At 33.5% G+C, this 26,237-nt stretch overlaps 2 protein-coding genes across 2 annotated transcripts in view; both read right to left on the bottom strand.

Moving 5' to 3' along the window:
* Positions 1–14,532, bottom strand: part of LOC139900648 (uncharacterized) — a 28,757-nt gene extending 14,225 nt beyond the window's left edge. The window contains exons 1-8 of the mRNA XM_071883411.1: positions 13,873–14,532; positions 11,978–12,961; positions 10,816–10,878; positions 10,627–10,698; positions 9,553–10,044; positions 6,679–7,110; positions 5,133–6,029; positions 4,564–4,574 (exon numbers count right to left, since the gene is read on the bottom strand). Of these exons, the coding sequence (XP_071739512.1) occupies positions 4,564–4,574; positions 5,133–6,029; positions 6,679–7,110; positions 9,553–10,044; positions 10,627–10,698; positions 10,816–10,878; positions 11,978–12,961; positions 13,873–14,532 (3,611 nt within the window). The remainder of the gene's footprint in view (positions 1–4,563; positions 4,575–5,132; positions 6,030–6,678; positions 7,111–9,552; positions 10,045–10,626; positions 10,699–10,815; positions 10,879–11,977; positions 12,962–13,872) is intronic.
* Positions 14,533–19,137: 4,605 nt separating this feature from the next.
* Positions 19,138–21,531, bottom strand: LOC139900647 (probable receptor-like serine/threonine-protein kinase At4g34500). The gene is made up of 4 exons (XM_071883410.1): positions 20,797–21,531; positions 20,213–20,378; positions 19,476–20,131; positions 19,138–19,218 (listed from the first exon to the last, which is right to left on the bottom strand). The coding sequence occupies exons 1-4, from the start codon at positions 21,529–21,531 to the stop codon at positions 19,138–19,140; spliced, it is 1,638 nt and encodes a 545-aa protein (XP_071739511.1).
* Positions 21,532–26,237: the final 4,706 nt, after the last annotated feature.

Raw genomic sequence — 26,237 nt, 5'->3', positions numbered from 1 at the left:
AACCCAACACTACATAAGAACAAAAAGGTTGTTTTTAATTAACATATGTATATGTGTTAAACTCGGAATAATAATAACTTATTTTAGAAAATTAACATAAGACATGTTGAAACATTTTTGTCACATTTAGCTCATCAAGTCTAATACTTATCATTGATAGATTTTATCACGTCTAGGAGATGTTTACTTTTTTCTTGTATTAAGTCCTACTTTCATTTACCTTTGTTTGGAAAAAAAGTTTTTTTTTTTACTTTGCTTTCCCCCTTTCTGTAAAACTCATTTAAACACTTTCTTTGTTTTTTTTTTTTTAAAAAAACTTCCTTTTTTTTACGTTACCCGTAAATTATAAATATATAAAAAAAACTTTTTGTTTAAATTTTTTTTCTAGTTTTTAAAAGGCCACTTGACTAATTTTTTAATTCTTTCACAACACCTGATATCGTGATCGTGACCTTTCACCAAAGCAAGAGATATTCTTGATAAACTAAACACGGACTCGTGTTTGAAATTGTCGGCCACAAAAAAAATTCATTTGATAAAAGTATATATATATATTTTTTAGTTATAGAAGGAGACCACTTCATTTTCAATACTTCATTTTTGACAAAAAACTATTCCATTTTACCATCCCCTTTTTTTTACTTTAACTTTTAAGATATACTTTTAATAAAAATACAAACTACTTTTTCTTATTTTAACTTTTAAGATTTACTTTTAATAAAAATACAAACAACTTTTTGTATTTTAACTTTTAAGATTTACTTTTAATAAAAGTACAAACTACTTTTTCTTATTTTAACTTTTAAGATTTACTTTTAATAAAAATACAAACTATTTTTTTATTTTAACTTTTAAAATTATAAATTTAAGAATAAACATTAGTATGCATGAAATAAATAATGATTAATTGCATAAGTAATCATAAATGTTAGATAACATATAAAGACCCCGTCGTATTCGTATTGATCGGAATTAATCTCGACCCATGGTACCGTGTTGTCAAATGACGTGTTGCGTACATAAAGTACCGTGTTGTCAAATGACGTGTTGCGTACAATCATGAGGTCTTATTAACATAAATATAAATGTTAGTGAAGTTAATAAGAGTTAGATTACAGAAAATATAATTCAGGTGGTATAACCGACCATATATAACTTAAATAACATAAATATAAATGTTAGTGAAGTTAGTAAAAGTTAGATTACAGAAATATAATTCAGGTGGTATAACCGACCATATATAACTTAAATAACATAAATATAAATGTTAGTGAAGTTAGTAAAAGTTAGATTACAGAAATATAATTCAGGTGGTATAACCGACCATATATAACTTAAATAACATAAATATAAATGTTAGTAGTCCAAAATTTGATATATTCGAGTCTGAAAATTATTAATAATTTCATACCTTGATTAGTGATTCGTGATCGTTTGAGATATCTTTTAATTACACTAAGCTTTTCGTGCTGATAACGTGTTATAATTCAGTAGGCTTATAACTACCTTTAATGGTTATAAGAACAAAGAGAGAAAAAGAGAGAAGAAGGAGAGAAGAAATATTGATATTGATATTTCAAGAGAAATGGTGCGCCTTAAATGGCTACCATACATGTCTATTTATAGCATAAAATATTACTATGCAAGAAATATAATAATAATAAAATTAACATCCAATCTAGATATTTTATAACACTTTATAGCTTTTTTGTTATTTTCTTGAGAAAAGTTTTTGAGTCACTGGTCAAATTTGAAATTAAAGGTTGATTTTAATATTGTCAACTTGCTATTAATATTGGATCATAGAAAATTATAAAAAAATGAAGCTGGGAGCATGCTACATGTGAGCTTTGAGTTATAAAATGTTTAGATAGCATCTAAGCACGTGAAGATATATTTTAAATACAACTTGGCTATTAGAAAAGCACATATATCAGTGACGACAATGTACTAGGTAACAGAAAGTATTGAGATTCAGGGCATCCGATGAAAACAGTAGCAAGCTGGTTGCGTTCGATCTTTTTTTAAATCAATCACATTGTTTAAGTATTTACCAAGATTCAAAAAATGAGTCCATACGGTTTATATCATATTATTAGTCCTGTTTTTAAAATACTATCATCAACAGCACATTATAATTGGTGATAAATTAAATGACTTTCAAACACATACATCATATGAGTATAACTGAACATGATATTATTAAATTACCTGTAAAGACGTATAAGAATCCATCAGAAGCAGAAGTAGAAGGTCAAACATCGGCCACAGCAGCAGCAGAATCCTTATGACCTTTAGGAAGCAGCCGTTTATACGAATGTATATACGAAAATATAAGCAAATCATATACATTTATACTAACGGAATCAACCTCGTCAGCTTTCGCGGTAACAATCGGATCGGAAACAGAATGAAGAACGGACGAAATTGTATCAATTACAAGGCGCGAGTGTTCCAGTGATATGGTTAGGATTCCGGAAAGGATAACGTAGTTAATTCGGTTATTTAATGGATGTAATTGAAGTGGTTTGTCACGAATTGAAGTTAGGGTTTGTGAAGCGTCAGTGAAATTGAGTTTTAGGCCGTGTTCGAATGGTTCATGGCGAGGGTGTATGCATTGGTTTGGTGGTTGAGACGGTGTTGATGGTTTTTCCGGTGGAAGACTTTTTTTTGCTAGTTCTTTAATCTATATTGTTTTATTTTATTTTATAATTTTTATTTCTATTTATTTTTATTTGTAAGGCTTTTTTTTAGTAGAGTTGTAATCCCTTCTATACATTAATTTACTTGAAATTTAAGAGATAATGAGAGCGCGACATGTGACGTGAAAATCACATGTGTTCTAAAAAAAAAAAAATTTATCTACGTGAAAATCATATGTGCTTCTGCATGTCAATCACATGTGATTGTAAACCTAATCACATGTTATTATGCATGTCAAATTTAATCACATGTGATTGTACAATACAATCAAATATGATTGTGCAGTTAATCACACATGTGATTGTAAAAAAAAAATTTGAAAAAAAAAATTCAAAATTTTTTTTCCCTTTTAAAAAAAAGTTTTTTAAAAAAAATTAATTTTTTTTATTACATGTGATTTTTGCGCCACATGATGCGCTCTCATTGGTCCCTTGAATATCAACTTAATTGATGGATTCAAATATCAACCTGTACACTAATAAAGTATTTGCCAATTTAATAAGCAAGTCAATATGTAATATGTAATGCAATGTACAACACTTTTTATGATTGTTATTTGTTAGCAACATCTTTAAGTGCTTTCGTTTAAAGAATCCTTATTTTATGTTTTATGGTTAATTATTAACTATTCATCTTATTTTCAATTAGACAAGACTTAATTACGCGAAAGGTTGTTGAAGTTTAACTTTTTTTTTTTTCATCATGGGCCTTACAGTTATATTTTATCATTCTAATCCTTAAAATTATGATATGGTTTCATTTAGGTTCTCATGGTTAACTTCCGTTAACTCCATATCTTTGTCATTATCACGTGCTTACCATCTGGGGTAAATTAGCATTTCTTGAGTGTATGTCTAATATATATTATACATAACATATATATGAACCACGTATGTCTAATCCCAGTTGCATTATTCAATCGATCTATTGCAAACCCTAGTTTCCAAATTTCAACTGTCCCCTTCACAAACCATAGTTCCCAAGATACGAAGATGGTTAATTGTTGTTGTGGTTTTCAAACAATGCATTTTGCAAATCCTAATTCTCAAATTACGATGATGGTTAATTGATGTAATTTAATTCATTCATGAATATAGTAATCTTACTGTCTGATCCATCAATTATCTCTTTTTTGAATGTTTCAGTTTGTTACATTAGGTTTTTGAATGTTTTGGTTACTTTTTTTTTTATTTCTTCAGTTTGTTGACTTTTGTTTATCAATAAAAAAGTCAACAATCTGTAATGGATCATTGTTTTTGTCGGTCCATAATAGTGATTTGTTTTGGATTGTATTTCTGTTGATTATTTGTAATGGGTTGTTGCTAATTGGTTTGGTTAAAAAAATATAAGTAGCATAAGTGATGTTTCTGCTATTTTATTGACCTTTTCTAGTCAAATATATGATGGGTTGTTGCTAATTGATTTGTGGAGCTTGTTTAGCCTAGTTGTTTGTAGCAATAGTTATCACAAATTTAAATCTAATTAACATCATATTTAGGAGTGATATGAGAAAAAGTCAGAAACGTTTATATGATAACTCTGTTAGCATACGTATATCTACGTCTTTTTTGGTAACTTCAACATTAAAAACTTTATTCGTTTAGTGATAGTTTGAATGATTAAATGAATAATTGTGATAAGTGCTATACTTGAGAAATGTATGTAATGTATTATATGTGTATATAAAGATATAATTATTTCAGGTGAAATGATATTATCGACGTAGATAGTAAATTGACCATTTAATATATGAAAATGAAGAATTAACTTTGTCATATCATGTTCTTTGACAAGATCTACACTGATCCCATTTTAGTTTCATACAAGATACCTAAACCATTTTAGTTTCATACAAGATACCTAAACAATGCCTGTATAAAAAACAAGACGAGCGACCATTATCTAATGAAACAATTCTTCTTGAATCGGCCAAAACTCAAGCAATTCTAAATAAGGCCCATATCAAAGTTTCTTAATAACTTACAAGTTTCAAATTCTGAAAAATACACTCATTTGAAAGTTCATGATCCGAGTTAACTTTCCACAAAATAACCTCCGTCCAAAGTATATGTATCAGGTGACAACATTTGACTTCTGATCTTGCAATTGTTACGAAGTTCTTGTTTCGGTGGAAGCTTCATTACCTCTAGACATCTACATGTAAATCAAATGTATCAATTGATTAATGATCAAGAGGTGAAATTTTTCTTAAAACACGTATTGAAGTACGTTAGTAATCTGATAGACAGATATAAATTAATGTTATCTGATATTACAACCCTAGCTTATCATATGCTTAATATCTTATGAAGTTGAAGAACGGAATTTTCAAGTAAAAAATAAAAGGAGAGCTTTTATTTTATGGAAATGGATATACATATATAAGAGCATTTATAAATCATGTATAGGTACAAGATATGATAACTTACTTGTAATTTCAATGCTTTCTTAAGTTGTTCTACGACTACTTCTGATGTTGGTCGTGCTTCTCTATTTTCATGTAAGCAACGATAGGCAATCATATAAAATGCAGTAAGTGCTTCTGGAATGACCTCCATTTTTATTTTCTCACGCACTATTTCATTGAGTTTTCCTTTATCAAATGTGTTCTTGACGAAACTTGATAGAGACACACCTTCCTGTCTTTGAATCAAATACTCAAATCTTCCACATAAGATCTCAAATAAAACGACACCAAACGAATATATATCCGACTCTTTGGTTAAGAAACCCGATTTCAAGTAAAGTGGATCTAGGTAGCCCTGTGTTCCGCACGCCCGATCGATGACATAATCAGTTTTCCGATTTATTGCAGTTCTCAAGGAAAGCCCAAAATTAGCAAGTTTTGCATTCCAGTCACCCGATAGTAGAATGTTAGCGGTTTTCAGGTCCCTATGTATCACTGTTGCTTGTTTTCCGACTCCTCTATGAAGGACATCCAAAGCAGTTGCAACATCAATGCATATTTTAAGCCGTCTCATCCAATTAAGGCGAGCATCGCTCAAATACCTATCAAGACTTCCTCTAGGGGCATACTCATAAACGATGATTTTTGCATCTTTTTCATCACAATAGCCTACAAGAGTGATGATATTCTCATGCTTAAACTCAAAGAGTATTTCGAGCTCATTTCTAAATTGTTTTTCCCCTTGACCGCCCTTTGTATCCAATAGCTTTGCAACAATTGTACCATCACCTCCAGGTAGTTTTCCTTTATAAACGTCCCCAAATCCTCCTGCGCCAACTCGATTGTTAACATGAAAATTTTGTGTGGCTAATTTAATATCTTTATATGAGATCCTGAGGTTGCCGTCATTGTTATATTCCTGTAAATCATGTGACCAAATATATAAAATCTAAATAAAATACATATGTATATTGATAAGAATAGCAAAATATGAAATTTTTAGTGAAACTACTTTAAAAATACATGTACATTCCAATGCAAGTTGGTATTGAATTATCGTGTATGGTGTTCACAATGTTTATGGAATTGAAGATGACTTGGTGATTGCATAAATGGTCGATATGTTGAAGAAACACGTAAGATAGTAAATAGATAAGGTTTTTCTATTTTAGGTTATCCAGTAAGTATTTTTACTCGGGTGTACGCAGTCTATTATCCCTTGACTGTTTACGACAATGTCAACTCCACCTTATAAGTGTTGTGGTGTTCCGTGACACCACTGGTTTCGAATTCTTTTTTACGAAGTAGGATGCCCACTAAATTCAACTACCGGACCACATTTATTTTTAAAATTTATGGTTTTTTAGGTAAATAACAACTAAAGTACCCTTTAAATATAATTAGTTTTTGGAAAAAAATTTGAGACCTCTACGTGTTTTGATCCTAGATTCGACAATAGTTTCTGACAATTCCCCTGGCCACCCAAAATATATATCGGTAGTAGGGTTAAACCCGATCTTAAAATTGGCTTGAAAGTATAAATCGGTAGAACCAAAACATCAACTTACTTGAAAATATAATGCTTTCTTGAGCTCCTCCACCACAATTGTCATTGTTGGACGTTGATCTTGGGCATAGTTCACACATTGGCATGTAATCCTCAAGAATGTTGCCAAAGACTTTTTATCGGGTCCTCTATTGAGACAAAAGTTGTTACCTCCCCTGTCATCCATCATTATAGGATCGATCATTTCCATCAATCCTTCTTGTCCCTTATAATGTGCCAAACCTGCATGCAATTTGTCTATCTTCCCACAAAATATACTAAGCAAAATTGTTCCAAAACCAAATACATCTGATTCTCTTTTTAACTTACACGTCTTCTTATATTCTGGATCTGTAAAACCAGGATTATCATTAACAATCTTACTGACATAGAGAGCATCATCATCTTGATTCTGAGGCAGGAACACTGAGTACGACAAGTCAACAATCTTCGCCTGCAAATTCTCATCTAAACCAATCGTCTCGCACCTTATATTACAGTTTATCACCCTCTTTTGTGTTGGGAAATTACGGCCTCACTAATTCCCACCACCCAGCCCAACAATAATAGTAAAGAAATAAGAACAATACACAACACAAGATTTAACGTGGAAACTCCAAAACAGGAGAAAAACCACCGGCCCCCAAAGAGAGAAATACACTATATCACAAATTGTTACAATGATATAGACGACTCTCTTAAGCCAACTACACTCTCCAAAATATTTAACTAATACAACTCTCAAACAAGGGTAAGAAAGAAAGAAATAATCAAATACTTAAAGTGTATTGATTGGTGCAAATTAGAATGAAGACTTAGCCATCCTTTTATAACCAAGTCACCTACCTCCAACTTTCTCCTCCCACCTATGTGGGATAACATCCTTCACAAAGTAACCATATCAATTTTTCTATCAAAAATAAAACCAACAAATCTCCACCTTTTTGATAGAAAAAGATAACCATACTTCAACATTATAAGGATAACCGATATAGATGCTTCCTCGACGACAACTTCAAGATCCTCATCTTCATGCCGTTGACATTATCTCTAACCCAAGAAATAAAATTTGCATCTTCATCAAACATTGTCAATACCCGACAATCATTGTCATCACAGACAATCATAACTCTTAACAAGAATTATCATACTCCACCATTAAGAGTATAGCACTTAGAATATCACATTCCAAGCATTTCACCTCGGCACATGTTGTTGAACAACCAGCTGAAACTTTATGGTGCAACTTCCTGTTTGGCTTTCCCTGGAAGTTTCATCAGCTACAACATCAGTTTCCACCACACACCTTGCATCAACGCCAAACCAATGCCCATGTACAATTTGTGGAACCGCTAACGAATATCCCTTTCCATGGTGGTGCGGACACACTATGAGGATGACGTGACTTCAGAGGAATTCGTCACTCTCCGTAACAACGGAGACAATGTTAGCGTCTTTGGAGCCATTTGCCGGATTAGCTCCACCTGGACAATTAACCCTTACATGCCCAGTCTTCCCGCACTTCCAGCATGTCAGATTCTTTCTAGAGTTTCTCTTCTGCCTATCCGAACACAACACTATCGTATCTCCTGATGACGAGACCCCGTTACCTTCCAGTCTTTTCTCCTCGGATAGGAGCTTGCTAGTAACGTCTTCAAACTTCAGAGTTTTCTTCCCATACATCAAAATAGGTTTCATGTGTTCATAAGATGATGATAAAGATAATATCAACCTCAAAGCTTTATCTTCATCATCCGTTTTAACTCCAATAGCCTCCAGTTCTGAAACAATACCGTTAAGAATACTTAGATGATCTGAAATCTTTGAACCCCCATCCATACGCAGAGTATGAAATTGTTCTTTAAGACACAACCGATTTGAGATGCCCTTGCCCTGGTACAACTGCTCTAGTTTAACCCAAAGCTCCTTTGCCGTTGATAACCCGTGCACATTTGCAAGCACGTTCTTTGCAAGACACAAATGAATCGCACTTGCTGCCCTCAAATCCATATCATCCCATTCTTCTTCATCGAACTTCTTGCTAGAATCACTGCCGAGAACAAGGGTGGGTTTACCCTTCAAAGCCTTGTGTAAACCGGACTGAATCAACACATCCTTGACTTGAACCTGCCATAAGCCAAAATTGATTCTCCCATCAAATTTCTCTACATCAAACCTCATTGGACTGAACTTCGACATCGTATCCGTATCCTATAAACAACACTTTCTCTGATTTTGCTCACGTTTCGAATAGCCAAAAGATGTAGCAGGTAGCCAGGACCCTTTAAATCGGAAATCCACAACTAGGCCACTAACAAATCCAACTATTACTACGAATCAGAAAAAATATTGTCTAACCAGATACCCTATACGATCAATAGAACTCGTTTCTGATGTGGACGATCCACTCCCGTGGCAACCACAGAGCATACTTCGACTCCTATAACCGAGACCCCCGTCAAACCTGACGCTCTGATACCAGTTGTTGGGAAATTACGGCCTCACTAATTCCCACCACCCAGCCCAACAATAATAGTAAAGAAATAAGAACAATACACAACACAAGATTTAACGTGGAAACTCCAAAACAGGAGAAAAACCACCGGCCCCCAAAGAGAGAAATACACTATATCACAAATTGTTACAATGATATAGACGACTCTCTTAAGCCAACTACACTCTCCAAAATATTTAACTAATACAACTCTCAAACAAGGGTAAGAAAGAAAGAAATAATCAAATACTTAAAGTGTATTGATTGGTGCAAATTGGAATGAAGACTTAGCCATCCTTTTATAACCAAGTCACCTACCTCCAACTTTCTCCTCCCACCTATGTGGGATAACATCCTTCACAAAGTAACCATATCAATTTTTCTATCAAAAATAAAACCAACATTTTGATCTTCTATCTCATGGTGCAAGTAATTCAATCCGTGTGCAACATCAAGACAGATTTTTAAACGTTTTGCCCAAGTAAGGATAGGCTTGTTTTGGATTTGCATAAGATAACTTGAAAGGGTTCCATTAGGAAATCGCTCAAGAACGAGGATCTTCTCCGAATCTTCTTCACAAACTCCAAGTAGGTTGACTATGTTCCGATGCTTACAAGTTGTAAGCATTTCGATATCAGTAAGGAATGCTTTTTCTCCTTCTTTGTTGTCTTCTTTAAGGATGAACCGTTTTATCGTTACTTTAGAGCGTCTCCTTGGCAGTTCACTTTTGCTCTTACCTTCTACAGAGGCAAATTTTGTTGTATCGAAATGCTCAAGTTCTGCTTCGAATAAGTGATACAATGTGTAAGGCCATTGCATGAATTTCCAAGAGAAGTTATCAGTGGCCAACAATATATCACTCAGTCGAATATTCAGGTGGTCTAAGATATTTCCCTGCAACATCGAAAGGGGCCAAGTATAAATTAAGAGTGATACAGCTTATACATTGCTAAAAGAATAAGAAATAATATTATATAATTTAAGTGAAAAAAACTTGCAAGTATTTTGTTGAATCATATTTTGAAGATGCATCTTCTACCATATGAAAAGAAAACCATTAGTTTGATAATAAGAATAAGAACAAAAATAATAACAATAACATAACAAAAACAAAAACAATAACAATAACAATAATAATAATAACCAAGGTTGTAAAAGACGCGAGTCGGGGACGCATCGCCCATCCTTAAAAAACGACGCGTCGGACGCAACGATGATGCAACGCGACGCAACGGACGTTGACTTTTTAAAATAGTTTTATTAGATATATATTTATATATAATATTATATAGATCGAATCTTAAAATATAAATTATATTCACAATAAACATGAACAATTAACAATTATTAACACTATTACAAAAAAAAATAAAAAAAAAATTGACCGACTTTGACTGACTTTGACCGACTTGGACCGACTTTGACCGACTTTTTCCGAATTTTACCGACTTTTTCTGACTTTGACCGACTTTTTACCTTTGACCGACTTTTTAGCAATAACGCATCGGTCATGCCTAAAAACCGACGCGTCGGCCGACTTTTGCAACACTGATAATAACAATAACAATAATAATTAATAACTAATTAATAATTAATAATAATAATAATAATAATAATAATAATAATTAATAATAATAATAATAATAATGATAATAATAAGATAACTTGAGAGTTAATCACCTTTGACTTGTTCCACGGAGGACTTTTAACTGCATTTTTCGACCGCTCCTATAAGATTAAAAAAAATCACAATAATGGGAAATAGAGTTAATGATAGGCATAATTAGCACAACCGAATATAATTATAATTTATGTTTAAAATTTTATGATGCTGAGAAATGAGTAATGAGTAATATATTAATATAAAAAGAAAACAAGAATGACTGGAGCTATAGCTGGTGTCTTACTAGATTTTCACGTAGTTTCAGTTCTAACAATTTCCTTTCTTCAGCGACCATTAGGTCAACACTTTCGTATTTCACTTGCTCCTCCATTTAGCAATAATATGAAAAAACTGAAGATTAGTGACACAAACAACATATATATATATATATATATATATATATATATATATATATATATATATATATATATATATATATATATCGAACTTAGGTTGTGTCCTTTCATCTTAACAAGTTTGTGTCTTCAACATTGAAACATCTCTATCTTAATTTCTTCTATCGTTTTTAAAAGGCAAATAACACAAAAAAATACCTAACATAGTTGTCACTACTTTCAAAGAGAAGTAAACATTACCTGCTCTCACCCGCAAAGGACTCTAATTACAATTTCGCGTCAATTAGGGCAGAGTTAACTTTAACTCCGATAAGACCACCCCTTTGGGGCGTCCTTTTACCATTATATCCTAGGTAATCGAAAACCAAAACAACGTCTATAACCCCCATATGGGCGTCATTTTTGATATTTTAAAAGGTGTTAGGCATTTTACGACGAACGGGAAGAACAAACAACGCCAATCACATTTGACATATCACCTTTATATTATTATTTAATTTTATTTTTACTCAACTCTCAATAATATTTTGTCAAATCACCAATCACCTTTCAACAAGACTTTCCACAACATTACCCATAAGAGTATAACACCCTTAAAAAAAAATGACATTGTCACGTCAGTTATATATCACACCCAAAATATCCTCAAAATGCATCCACCTTATGGTCACCATAACGGGTGATCTTACGGCTCGTTTTCTTTCTAGTGTATACATATATTTGAAAGCATACGTATAATTGTGGATCAATAAATTTATCAAAGAGAAAGAATATACGTACATTTAATACTCCGTATATAGTAACTTACTTGAAATGATAATGCTTTATCAAGCTCTTTAATAACGACTTTGATTGTCAGACCCTGATCTTGATTTTCTGTCAGACATCGATATGCAATTTTTACAAATACGTCTAAAGAATCATTATTGTTGGGTCCTTCGGTTCCTTCCATAATTGCAGGATCTATCATCTCCTTGAGTGTTCCCTCTTTGAAGCGTCTTCGTGCCACGTATGCCAGACCCTCTTCATTCTCCTTGGTGTAAATAGGGTCACTCGCGACCCTCCCACAAAAAATTTCAAACAAACTTACTCCGACACTATATACATCAGATTCCATTCTTAACTTGAGTGCATTTTTAAATCTTGAGTCCTCTTTAATTTCAAGGACGGTGCGATCTTCCTTCGGAGAATTGAACGACGAGTTTCTAGAGTTAAAAATCCCCGCCCTCCAATTCTCATTTAAAAAAATTGTGCACTTTTTGAAATCATTGTTTACGTTCATCTCTGTTTCTTCCATCTTATAATGTATGAAAGACAGTCCACGTGCAACGTCAAGGCATATTTTCAAACGTTTTGCCCAACTAAGAATAGGCATGTTTTTTATGTTTACTAGATAATAATCAAGGGACACATTCCAAACATCGTCAACGACAAGGATCTTCTCGGAACCTTCATCACAAAACCCAAGTAGATCGACTATGTGGCCGCTATTCTTGCAAGCTGTAAGCATTTCAATCTCTGAACATAATACTTCTTCTCTAAGGTTGTCTTCTAATATAGGGCGGATACGTTTTATTATTACAGTGGTGCGTCTCTTGGGTAGTTCGTTTTCATTCTTTTCTTCTGCAGAGACAAAATCTTGTTCGTTGAAATGCTCAAGTTCCGCTCTGTATAAGTCGTAGAATCCAACATCCCCGACGCGGTATGTCTCAGAAAAGTTATCGGTGGCTAACAATATGTCGGCCAGTCTAATCTTCAAGTGACTCCATAGAAACTTCAACAGTTCCAACTTCTATCTCGGCAACATATGACAAAAATATTGAAGGAACAAAATAAATAAGCAAATGACACCTATAACTCAAAAGGCTAAATGTTGAGTTATTGATTTTATGTAACTGAATTAATTAATCTTTTAGTTATTATTAAAATATACTAATACTATATACTACAAAGTGGATACTATGCATAATGCTATATATATATATATATATATATATATATATATATATATATATATATATATATATATATATATATATATATATATATATATATATATATATATATATATATATATATATATATATATATATATATATATATATATATATGAGATTAAATAGACATGGTCTTGGAAAACTTAACAATTGAATCAGGTTTTATGAATATGATGAGTTAAACTAGTATAAGTTTTAAAAAATAGATTAAGTGTATTATTTATCGTGACTGATTATTACTACATATACTATTCGAGGTATATATGTGAATCATAACGATTGCTATTCAATTCCTCATTCAATTGTAATTAGATTGATATTAAATGTAGAATACTGGTTTAATATGATACATTTTTCAGGTTAATTAATTGATTAACTGTTATAGGTTTCTAAGTTCATAAACTGATACTTAAAAATGTGAAGAAATGGAAGGGCTTACAGAAATATTTTCCTTTGACATTTGATGTTTCCATGTCGACTCAAGTCGTCCGAGAATTTCTTTTAAATCCAGGCGTTGTATTCGCTTATCCCTTACGCAAGAATGTGCTAGATAGAGGAAGGTTCTTAGTGACCTTTCGGTCGTTTGATCGAGAATCCAAGGATGGATTATATCATTTATCGATCCGTTATTATTATGAAATCTGACTAGTTGTATTAGAAACCTATCATTCCCATTTGGAATATATGCTTTCCTCCCACATAATACTTCCCATAACACCACGCCAAATGAGTAGATATCTGATTTGTGGGTCACGCCTCCGGTCTTCTCAATTTCTGGGTCCATATACCCCGTCGTGCCGATAGCTTCTGAAAGGAGAACCTCGTCCATTCGATGTATTGAATGGTTAATAGAGTATTCAAACCCAGATAACTTGGGCTCAAAATTTCGATCAAGTAATATTGTAGAACTGTTAATGTTACGATGAATTATAGAGTATCCACGTGTATTTCCCTTATGAATGTAACTTAATGCTCGCGCAACACCAACGCATATCCTCAACCTTTGAACCCATGTAAGGATTGGGTTGCTTAGGTGCATCACAAGACTTCCCTTAGCCTCATGCTTGTTTACGATGACCTTCTCACCCTTTTCATCACAAAAACCAATGAAGGAGACTATGTTTTCATGCTTGAGAGTAGAAAGCACGGAGATCTCTGTCAAGAACTCGATGCCGTGCTTATGCTTACTGTCTAACCTCCTGGCAGCAATTGTGACCCGCTTCCCGGACCGCAAGATCCGTCCTTTGTAAACTTTACCCAATCCCCCATGCCCGATGACTTTTTTATCGTCAAAGTTGTTGGTGGCTTCTAGTATGTCTTCAAGTGGAATTTTTAAGTGACTAAACGTCGTGATTGTAGATGCCATATTTCTCTGTTTTTCAAGTGAAAAAGGGTACAAAAAGAACGAATTACAAATAAATGCGAAGATAAGATATACCACCGACCTCACGCATATATATACCAGTATTACATACTGAGGGCAGCCACGATCTCCTTGTTACATGACTTTTTATTACGAGTAATTTTCTTTTATGAGTAGATTCCATAAAATATTACTTTAGTTAACACCTATTTAGAAAATAAAATATTCAATATATCTTTTTTTTTTTTTTTTTTTTTTCTCTTTTTCAACTTTTCAATTCAATAAGTGTAGACTTACACCTTCCCTTCCATAATATATCGGAGTAATATTTAACTTTTTGTTGAATTTAAAATGTATTAGTGAATTGATTATATTGTGTCTCATTTAATAAGTTGTTTTATTGTTTTTGGATAGTCATAATTTAAACTGTAAAATGTGACTCTGGTCATTCTAGTTTGATGAATCATGAAGACCATTTTCAAAATACAGTGTAAATTTATTGGACAACTAAACCATACTAATGGTGCGTTTGATAAAACTCAATAATTTAGTGCTGACTAGTTCGAAATCTGAATGATTCACAGCCTTTGAATAAAGTTTGTTCTGAATGAAAATAAGCTGTTTGATAATCATTTAGAATGAACGATATAAACTAAGTAATATTACCTTATCAAAGTGTAACATGAATAAAATATTCAATATATTTGTTAGTTAAGTGTTCAGGATAAGATTTGAGGAGAAAATCACAGAAAACTTAGGCTCTTAATGGTTAAGAGAGTGTTTTATCTCTGAATGGTTCAACACTGAATTCTGAACCATTCAGCACCATATGTGTTGGAGTGCGCGCACTAGAGAAGTTTTGATCAGAAGGCTTGCTCGAAGTTTGGGAGTGTGCACGGCGCGCACGTTTAAGTGTGCACGGCGCGCACGATGTCTGGCAGCAAGTGGGCAACTTGCACACATGGGATCCGATCTTGATTGATTCTCCTTTCACTTTAGGTGCTTAGTGGGTTGCTTTACACCACTAATTGTGGCTGTGATCATGTCATTAGTGGGTGTAAAGCATGGCTAGTTGGTTTATCTTTCATGATTACTAGCACACTTGAAGATCAAGTTGTAGTTTGGTTGGTTTCTTGTTTGCTCAATATATAGAGCTCATTCATAGTTATTGTAACACACCACTCTCAAGTATTCAGTAATATAACAATCTCTAGTTGGTCCGTGGACTAAAGCAATCACAACGATTGCATATAACCACGTTATATCTTGTGTCGTTCTTACATTTTCGCATTTATTATCTTTCGTTCATTAAGTGGGTTGAGTGATCTTGATAGTATCACTACTCGGCTAGTAATCTTGTAGAATTACTAGCGTTGTTTGGGTCCTAATATCCTAACAATATGTCATTCAGATATCAGAAACAAACGCACCGAATGATAAATGGTTCAGCATTCAGCACTGAACCATTCCATTAAGAGGCAAACAAACGCACCCTAAATGGATGATGATATGTATATAACTCAACTAATCATGCTTTATAGTATTGTATAACATAGCTCAAGTTGGAGCCGTGACAATATATCTCCGTTTCAAACCTCAATAGCAACATATTTCAAAGTGGCTGGGAAAATGTTTAGAAACGATCTCTTAATAACCTTAAGTTGGTACATCTGACTAAGAATACCCTCTTTGGATGACCTCAACGTAGAAAATCTTATATGCTTATTCAGTGATTGAACAACATGCATATATAATACTAATTTCGTAAATAAATGTAGATCACAGTAACCATCTAATAAATCTGCATTCTTTTAATTTGTCATTCCAAATACCAAAAGCAATACCAATTAATTAATAAATAATTAAGTTTGTAATTTCAAGTTTAATTAACCTAGGATGCTACGGTAATCACGACTGACACCATGTGCAGCGTTTTATACGGGGTCAACTCATAATTGCATCTCACACAGATCTTGAAGTCGTGACTCGTGTGAATTGAAAGAAAAATTAAAACCGTAACATAATTTTTTACTCCGTATGTTATAATAACAATATATTCGAGTGGATATCAATTATGATGGAGTTCATACGGACCGAATTCATGAGCAATTATTTTTATTTTTATTGAAAAGCATGAGCAATTGTTTTTACTATCCTTTTTGTAAAAAGTACAAATTATGAAATTGAAGTGAGATACGAGCATGGGAGGCCCGGAGGGGGGCAAAGTGATCAACCGCTCAGGGCCCATGATTTTCAGAGATCAAATTTTTCTATATATGCAGACATAATCGGAGATTTGAAAAGCAATGGAACTAGGAAAACACAGTTGAAGCATCGAAGGCAAAGTACAATAGGCACACAACAACAATCAAAGACGCCGGAAAAATAGAACTCAAAGTCCACTAGCATTCTAGCAAGGCCGAAAGGGTCTTTTATAGTTTATATTATTCGTTAGGGACTAAGGGCCGTTTTTCACCTAGTTCTAGGCCCTTAAATACTCGAGACCGGCCCCTACTGTTGGACTTGCTATACACGACGAGCTCCTTGCACATATCCATTGTGTTCATGCATTGCGATCATTTTTATAGTAGGCGTAGATCTAAAGTGATCACGAACTGTGGGTAAGTAACACCATTATACATAATTGATGGTAGGTGTAAATCTAAACTGATCACGAATTCGAAGTAAAAGGAACTTTAGAATCTAAGGGTCTTTCAATATGTTATACGCCGCCTCGGTAATTTACATTGATCGGTATTCACAAGGGCCTTTTTTTACCGCCTCGCTCGAGGCACTGAAAAATTCAGGACCGGCCCTGGATACGAGTGTTTATCAATTTGATTTTCAGTTAATTCGGTATTCAGTTCGCGCTATTCGGTTTTAATTGGTATTGAACTTTTTTAGAGCAAAAATTGAGAACCAAATAGTGGTATTATTTGTATGACAGTAACCCTTCAACCAAGAGGTTGTGGGTTCAAGCCTCACTTGAGGCAGTGAGATGTAAATATTCGTGGTTTCGTGTGTAGATTGTGCATTTGCCTTTCTAAAAAAAATAATATTAAATCGAACCAAAACCAAAACCAACGCCGAAAAGGAGAAAACCGAATTCGATTTTGGTTAAACCCGAAAATCATGAAAAAAATCAGAACAATGGTAGTTTGTCTATGACGTTACTGATGTTCTAATTATTTACAACCTAAAGTTAAGGGTATAAAATAACTTTATCTTATGCAAAAGCTAAGAGTATAAAGTAAATTTATCTTATTATTCTCAAGTATTATCTTATGTGAAGTGTTTTTTTTTAATTTAGCCCGATTTAGAGTTTAGGGTTTAGGGTTTAGGGTTTTCGGGTTTACTCCGTAAACCCTCAACTCAAAACTCTAAACCCTAAACTCTAAACCGTTCGTGTTAAAATATTTAATTTAAACCCTAATTTCTAAACCCTAAACCCTAATTTCTAAACCCAAAATCCTAATTTCTAAACCCTAATAGCTAAACCCTAATTTATAACCCCCTAATTTCTAAAACCTAATTTCTAACCCCTTAAGAAAAACTCAGCAGAAAAACATTCAATGCATTGAATATTTTTATTTTTTTTTCTTCGAGCGTTTTCCCGTCAAAATAATGACATTCATCACAAGGTGTGTTTTTAAATGTTCATATTTTCATCTAATCTATAATGTTCGTGAACAAAATTTTTTTAAAAAACGGAAAAAATTACTTCCCCCCACTTTCCCCCAAAAAAGTGCTTTCCTGTTGATTAAATCTCTCTTTCTATATATATATATATATATATATATATATATATATATATATATATATATATATATATATATATATATATATATATATATATATATATATATATATATATATATTACAGTATTAAATATTAATTAGCACCGAATTGCGTATGCAATGAGCTGGGGAGATGAGGACAGTTTAACTACAACTTGACTTTGCCAATTTGTAACCGATGACTACTATGAAATATAATAAGATGATTATGACAATAATTGTTTTAAAAAAGTGAAGATGGTTAAGATACAGGTCATGCAATAAAAATATAATCAGATCATATACATTTACGCCAACGGATTCAAAATCATCAGTTTCGCAGTAACAAGTTCATCAAAATTATACCAATCGCAAGGCGTGCGCGTTCCAAATACTATTACACCCCAATGAACTGACATGTGATGAAGTCGAGAAATTAATCCCCTTTCTTGAAGTACAGGCCTTTTGACATACAATGTTTTTTTTTTTTTTTTTTTTTTTTTAATGAAACATTCTTCTTGAATCAACCGAGACTCAAGCAATCATAAATAAGGCCCATCAAAGTTGCTTAATAACTTACAAGTTTCAAATTCTAAGTTTTTTGGGTAAGCGAGGAAACCCTCCTATGAACGAGCACATTGGCTCCCCATAGAAGGTAAAACCTCAGATAATCAAGCCCCCCGAGCGCGAGACCTGGTACCGGGTGAATTGCGCATTATGCGCACCCTCTAGTCACACTCCCTTTTTGAATAATTTGGCATGACCAACAAATTCTAAGTTTATGATCTGAGTTAACTTTTCATAAAATAACCTCTCTCCGTACAATCTGTATCAGGCGGCAACATTTGACTTTTGATCTTGCAATTGATACGACGTACTTTTTTCTGTGAAAATTTCATCACCTCTGCACATCTGCATGTAAATCAAATGTATCGCCTGATTAATGATTCAAGAGGTGGAACTTTTCATAAAAAAGTTTATTGATGTATCTTTGATAATTTGATAGATGATAGAAAGTTATGTAATCTGTTATTATAAATACTAGCTTATCATATGCTTAGTATCTTATAAAGTTGAAGAACAGTTTCAAGTAAATAATAAAAGGAAAATCAAAGCTTTTATATGGTTATGTATATACAACATTTATAAAATTATATCTACGTACAAACTTTAATAACTTGTAATTCCAATGCCTTCTTAAGTTGTTCTACGACTACTTCGGATGTTGGCCGTGCTTCTCTATTTTCATGTAAGCAACGGTAGGCAATCGTGTAAAATACAATCAATGCTTCCGGCATGATCTGTGTTTTTAATTTCTCAAACACTACCTCGTCATGTTTTCCATTTTCAAAGTTGTGTTTAATAAAACTTGGCAGATGCATACGTTCCTGTTTGTGGGTCTCAAACGTGGATCTTCCACACAGGATCTCAAATAAAACCACACCAAACGAATATATATCCGATTCTTTAGTTAAAAAGCCCAATTTTAAGTAAAGTGGATCCACGTAGCCCGGTGTGCCACAAGCACGATCAATGACGTAATCAGTTTCCTTATGTATTGCACTTATCAAGGAAAACCCAAAATCAGCAAGTTTTCCATTCCAGTCTCCAGTTAGGAGAATGTTAGCAGTTTTGATGTCTCTATGTATCACCAATGTTTGTAATCCGATTCCTCTATGAAGAAAATCCAATGCAGTTGCAATGTCAATACATATGTTTAGTCGTTTCATCCAATTAAGACAACTATCCGTCAAGTACCTATCAAGACTTCCTCTTGTTGCATACTCACAAACAACAATTTTTGCATCTTCAACATCACAATAGCCTACAAGACCAATGATATTATTGTGCTTATACTCAAAAAGAATTTGGAGCTCATTCCGAAATTGTTAATCCCCTTGCCCACCCCTTGTATCCAATAATTTTGCAACAATTGTGTTATCACTTTGTGGAAGTTTACCTTTATAAACTTTCCCAAACCCTCCTCCACCAACATAATTTTTGACATGAAAGTTTTCTGTGGCTAATTGTATGTCTTCAAATGAAATTCTGAGGGCGTCTTTGTTGTTTTCCTGTCATCCATGAGACACCATAAAATACATGCATGCATTATATTAAGAGAAAAATATTTATAGTTATATTACTTGTATAATCAGCAATAATCAGCAACTTTTCCTGTCATCAAGGGAAGTGTAGTATTTTTACTCATTTGTATGCTACCTAACCGTGTTATCCCGGGTCCGTTTTCAATGGCCACTGCTATTGAGTTTTAAACTTGAGACCACTAATTGAAATTATACTCGTATAGTAGTAAAATTGAGGAGAATTTAAGTCCAAATGGAGGAAATTTCCAAAACTTATTCCGAAGAGAAGAGAGTTAAAATTATGTAAAAACTTGAGGATGCTAGTAAAATAAAAATACCATTAGTGATATAAATATAAAAAACTTATGATAAGCAGATAAAAAATATTATAATATCAAAAACTTACTTGAAACATTAAGGCTTTGTTGAGCTCCTCGATAACAAAATCTATTGTCGGATGTTTATCTTGGGTTTCTACAAAACACGCATCTAATATTTTCAAAAATGCATCCAAAGAATTCTTGTTAGGTCCTCTATTCAGGGTAAATCCGACACCACTTTCTTCCTTAATTGTAGGATCTACCATATCCTTTACGGTGCCCTCATGGAAGCATCTTCGTACCATATTTGCCAACCCTTCGTCACTTTCCTTACAGTTTGCTGAATCAGCTAGCTTACCACACAAAATTTCACACAAAAGTACTCCGAAACTATATATATCTGATTCTCTTTTTAACTTACCGGTCTTCTCATATTCCGGATCTACATAACCTTGGGTATCAATAATGTCACCGAGATGGAGAGTACGGTCATCTTGATACGGATAAAGGAATACAGATTTACCAAAGTTGTCAATTTGTGCCTCCATATTCTCATCTATAGCATTTGTGCGGCTTCTTATATTACAATGTATTATCACCTTTTCATCTTCCATCTCGTAGTGTAGGTACTTCAGTCCATGCGCAACATCAATGCTTATTCTCAAACGTTCAGACCATGTAACAATAGGCTTGTGGATGTCCCTCCAATATTTACTAAGGTATTGTTTAATAGTATTCTCATAAACAAGGATCATCTCAGAATCTTCATCACAAAATCCAAGTAGAGTGACTATGTTACGATGCTTACAAGTGGTAAGCATTTCAATTTCCTTAATGAAAAATTCTTCTCTTTTGTGTTCTTCTCTAATGGAGAGGCGCCGTTTTATCAATACTATGTTGCGTCTTTTGGGTGTTTCACTTTTATTTTTTTTGTTCTAGCGAGGCAATATTTTCTTGATCGAAATGCTCAAGTTCTGCTTTGTATACATTACATCGATAGTGATAGCGATCTTCATTCCATACGAGGTATGCCTCAGAAAAGTTATTGGTGGCCAATAATATATCACTGAGTCGAATTTTAAGGTGCTTCAAGGTATTTTCCTGCAACAATGTTGAAAGGTAAAGAGTCTTGTAGCTTATACTTTGCTAGAAGAAGAAACACATAATTGAAAAGAAATTGTATGCACATGTGATTTGTTGATTCCTTTAGAGCTATTATATTGACAACACCCAAATTGATAATGAAATAAAATTGCATATAGTCTATTAGAATAAGAATAAAGAATGTATGTCATTCTAATTTTTTTTTTTTTTTATTTTATGGAAGGGCAGTTACCACTTTATTTTTAAAAAGTCCAACCCAAAATATGGAGTATGCATAAAGAGAACAAACACACATCTGCCTTTGTATAACTTATGGAAGGGTTAAAAACAGTTAAGGACTAATCATATTGGGTTGCATAAACTAGAGTATCAAGTCACCAACGAAGCATTGCTTCAATTGTATCCAATGCCTTAGTAGGGAGGGCCCGCGATTAGTTGTCAAGCAACCCGGGCTCAGTTCCGAGGAGTGGGAGGTTTTCTCCAAGATTTACTGCGATTAGTTGCCAAACGACCCAGCTCCCGTGATTAGTTGCCGAGCAACCCGGGATGATCTTTGGAGTTTCCTACCTAGCGTGTGTGGGTCGAAAATGAGAGTATTCGATGCGAAAATTGCTGGTCAAAAAAAAAAAAAAAAACTAGAGTATCGAGTCAGAATACTCGTCCCCCAGGATAAGAGTTGAACTGTAAGAATTGAACCACCCTACTATTTACAGAATTTGAAGTGCGTAAAAATATTCAACATAAATAGTTGATTCCATTAATTTATTGAAGATGAAGGAAATCGGATCAAGGGAGGATGAGCGATCTCCGGAAAAAAAGATCAAACTCAGAATTACTTGTTGTATGTGCCCCAATCATTGTAGTGTATATATATATATATATATATATATATATATATATATATATATATATATATATATATATATATATATATATATATATATATATATATATATATATAGGAATAACACTCATTGTAATTTTTCAACTTAATTCTTTTATTGATCTAGCTCAAAGTTTGTGTAACAAACTTAAACAGACCGTCACTTTAATCTAACATTCAAAGAATACAAAGACTGAATAAGATATGTAAACACACACACGTTCTACTATATATATATATATATATATATATATATATATATATATATATATATATATATATATATATATATATATATATATATAGTAGAACGTGTGTGTGTTTACATATCTTATTCAGTCTTTGTATTCTTTGAATGTTAGATTAAAGTGACGGTCTGTTTAAGTTTGTTACACAAACTTTGAGCTAGATCAATAAAAGAATTAAGTTGAAAAATTACAATGAGTGTTATTCCATATTTGTTTAACTTCCATAAATCCAAATGATAAAATATTGTATGCATCCCTTTACAACATCATGTTGTAAGTTTGAGACCAAAACCTATTATGTTATAGAAATTTATATATAAACAAAATTAAAATAACATAAAATATTTGAAAAGATTACCTTCATGTTGTTCCGTTCAGGACTCTGAACTGCTGAAGTTGACTGTTCCTAAAAAATCAAAATCAATAACAATAAATAAGTAATTTATTCTAATGTAAATACTGATTTTGAAGAAATTATAATTATAACTATAATGATAATGATAATACAAGGAAAAAGAAAGAAAAACCAGAGGAAGTGTCTTACAGGATTTTCAGGATTCAATCTCAAGTATACTGATTTACCAGATCCACCGACAATCTGGTCGAAATCTCTGCATTGTACTTGCTTCTCCATCAACTGATAACATAAAAAAACAAAAGATTAGTGGTAACAAAAAGGTATACTGGTGGACTTCAAACCCGAATAACCCAGGTCTAAAGCAGACCCCCTACCACTGCGTTAACTGCATATTTGTCAATTTTATTTAGCGAAAATTGGTATTTAAGCATTTAAGAAGTTCATTTCTTTTTATTGTGAAATGACAATTATGGGTATCAGTGATATTAGAGGTATTAACGTATTACTTAGGGACCAAGTAAAATGTATGTATATTTGGAGAGCAAGTTAGGATAAAATGTTGTGCATATATAGATTTCATAATTTATCTTTCTGTCCAAGTCTTATATCTATTATAAATATCAATGAAATCATCATCGCAATGTGTGAAAAATTATTTTATAATAATGGGAAGGAATTCTGTTTTTCTCCCATCGATTATCGATTATACATATAATCTGAAGAAGAAAAAATGTTTTTTACTTACTTGAAACGATAATGCTTTCTCAAGTTCTTTGGCGACTGTTAGAATAAAACATTATAAAGTCAAATTACCTTATTTGGTAATTTGACTATTTTGGGATCAGATTTTAATGTCATCACTTCCCATTTTAGAGATCAAGAAGATGCCAACTGTAACGGGTTAAAAGAGCCATTTGCTGCAGTTTTTCCTTTTATAGTTGAGGGTTCCAAAAGGTGTTATTGGAGCCTTCTCAAACTAGAAGTAGCTGTTATATGTTCTTTGTATAAAACAGCATCAAAACAACTCTTAGAATTCAGATTGTAACAATAATTAATTATCAATACAAACTGATTACTTTCTTATTATCAATCATACTTTTATCAATCAAAACATGGTATCAGAGCTAACGGTGTAGATCTGGGATCATTACACTCGTTTTATAGCTTCAATCATTTACCATTAAAGGGCTGCCATGTCTCTCGACGGTAACCCAGTCAATTAAAGCTCAAAAATACAGAAGCAGGGAAATAATCTCATGAATACAGCTGCCATGTCATGTAATGACGGTAGCAAAACAAGAGATACTTACCTGAATGTCCTCTGTCAACTGATGAAACAGAAGCCAGTAGCTTCCATCATCAAAAATGAACAAATTATTGCCAATCACCATCAAGCACAGGAACAATCAAGGTGTGTATATTGTGGCATGTTCAGACATACCATCATCCAGTGCTTCAAATTGATTGGTTATCCCAAATGGTGGAGTGACCGGAAACATGGAAAAACAGTGAACAAAAGAACAACAATCGTAACGGCGGCCGGCGGTAACCTTACGACCACCTGCGACGGCACCGGAAAAGGTAAATCCTTACCTTTTAATTTCAATCTTTGTTCCTTTAAAAATTCGACCAAATGGGTGAAAGGAAAAAAGAGAAATCCCTCAAACCCTAAGATGAAACAATCGATTGAAGTAAAAAGGGTAATCCCTGTGTAACACCCTAGGCAAATCTCACATTGCCCACACACATGAGTGATCATGGGATTATAATGTAATACTCACGCTTAAATGACACAACGCGTTTTGGGATCACAGGCAGAGCAGATGTGCGAGTACGTTGCAGTTAAGCATGCTCGGGTGAGAGCACTACCGGGATGGGTGACCTCCTGGGAAAGTGCTTCTCGTGTGTGGTCGCCAAGAAAAAGCCGTGCGCCTGCGGGCAAAGCGGACAATATTGTGGTCATGTTAAGCTGGGGTGTTACAGAATGGTATCAGAGCCACTCATGTGCCGTTGGGGGTGGTGGGGCAAACCTCATCGAGGACGATGAGTCCTTAAGGGGGGGTGAATGTAACACCCTAGGCAAATCCCACATTGCCCACACACATGAGTGATCATGGGATTATAATGTAATACTCACGCTTAAATGACACAACGCGTTTTGGGATCACTGGCAGATCAGTTGTGCGAGTACGTTGCAGTTAAGCGTGCTCGGGCGAGAGCACTACCGGGATGAGTGACCTCCTGGGAAAGTGCTTCTCGTGTGTGGTCGCCAAGAAAAAGCTTTGCGCCTGCGGGCAAAGCGGAAAATATTGTGGTCATGTTAAGCTGGGGTGTTACAACCCGTTCATATACATTATAAACGATTCACAATAGTTGATTACATCGCGAGGTATTTGACCTCTATATGATACATTTTACAAACATTGCATTCGTTTTTAAAAGACAAACTTTCTTTACAACGAAAGTTGACGGCATGCACACCATTTCATAATACATCCAACTATAATTGGTTTAATAATAATCTTGATGAACTCAATGACTCGAATGCAACGTCTTTCAAAATATGCCATGAATGACTCCAAGTAATATCCTTAAAATGAGCTAATGCACAGCGGAAGATTTCTTTAATACCTGAGAATAAACATGCTTTAAAGTGTCAACCAAAAGGTTGGTGAGTTCATAGGTTTATCATAACAATCATTTCAATATATTAATAGACCACAAGATTTCCGTTTATAAATATATGTACACTCGCAAGTGTATAAAAGTATTCTATAAGTTGTAGGCACCCGGTAACAAGCCTTAACGTTCATGTTTTACCCTCTGAAGTACACCAGATCAGGTGTGTTTAAAATAACCTCGAAGTACTAAAGCATCCCATAGTCAGGATGGGGTTTGTCAGGCCCAATAGATCTATCTTTAGGATTCACGCCT

Source organism: Rutidosis leptorrhynchoides, chromosome 3 (genome assembly GCF_046630445.1).
Source record: "Rutidosis leptorrhynchoides isolate AG116_Rl617_1_P2 chromosome 3, CSIRO_AGI_Rlap_v1, whole genome shotgun sequence".
Classification (NCBI taxonomy): Eukaryota; Viridiplantae; Streptophyta; class Magnoliopsida; order Asterales; family Asteraceae; genus Rutidosis; species Rutidosis leptorrhynchoides.
The sequence above is the reverse complement of the archived record's forward strand: the minus strand, read 5'-3'. Positions and strand labels throughout refer to the sequence as shown.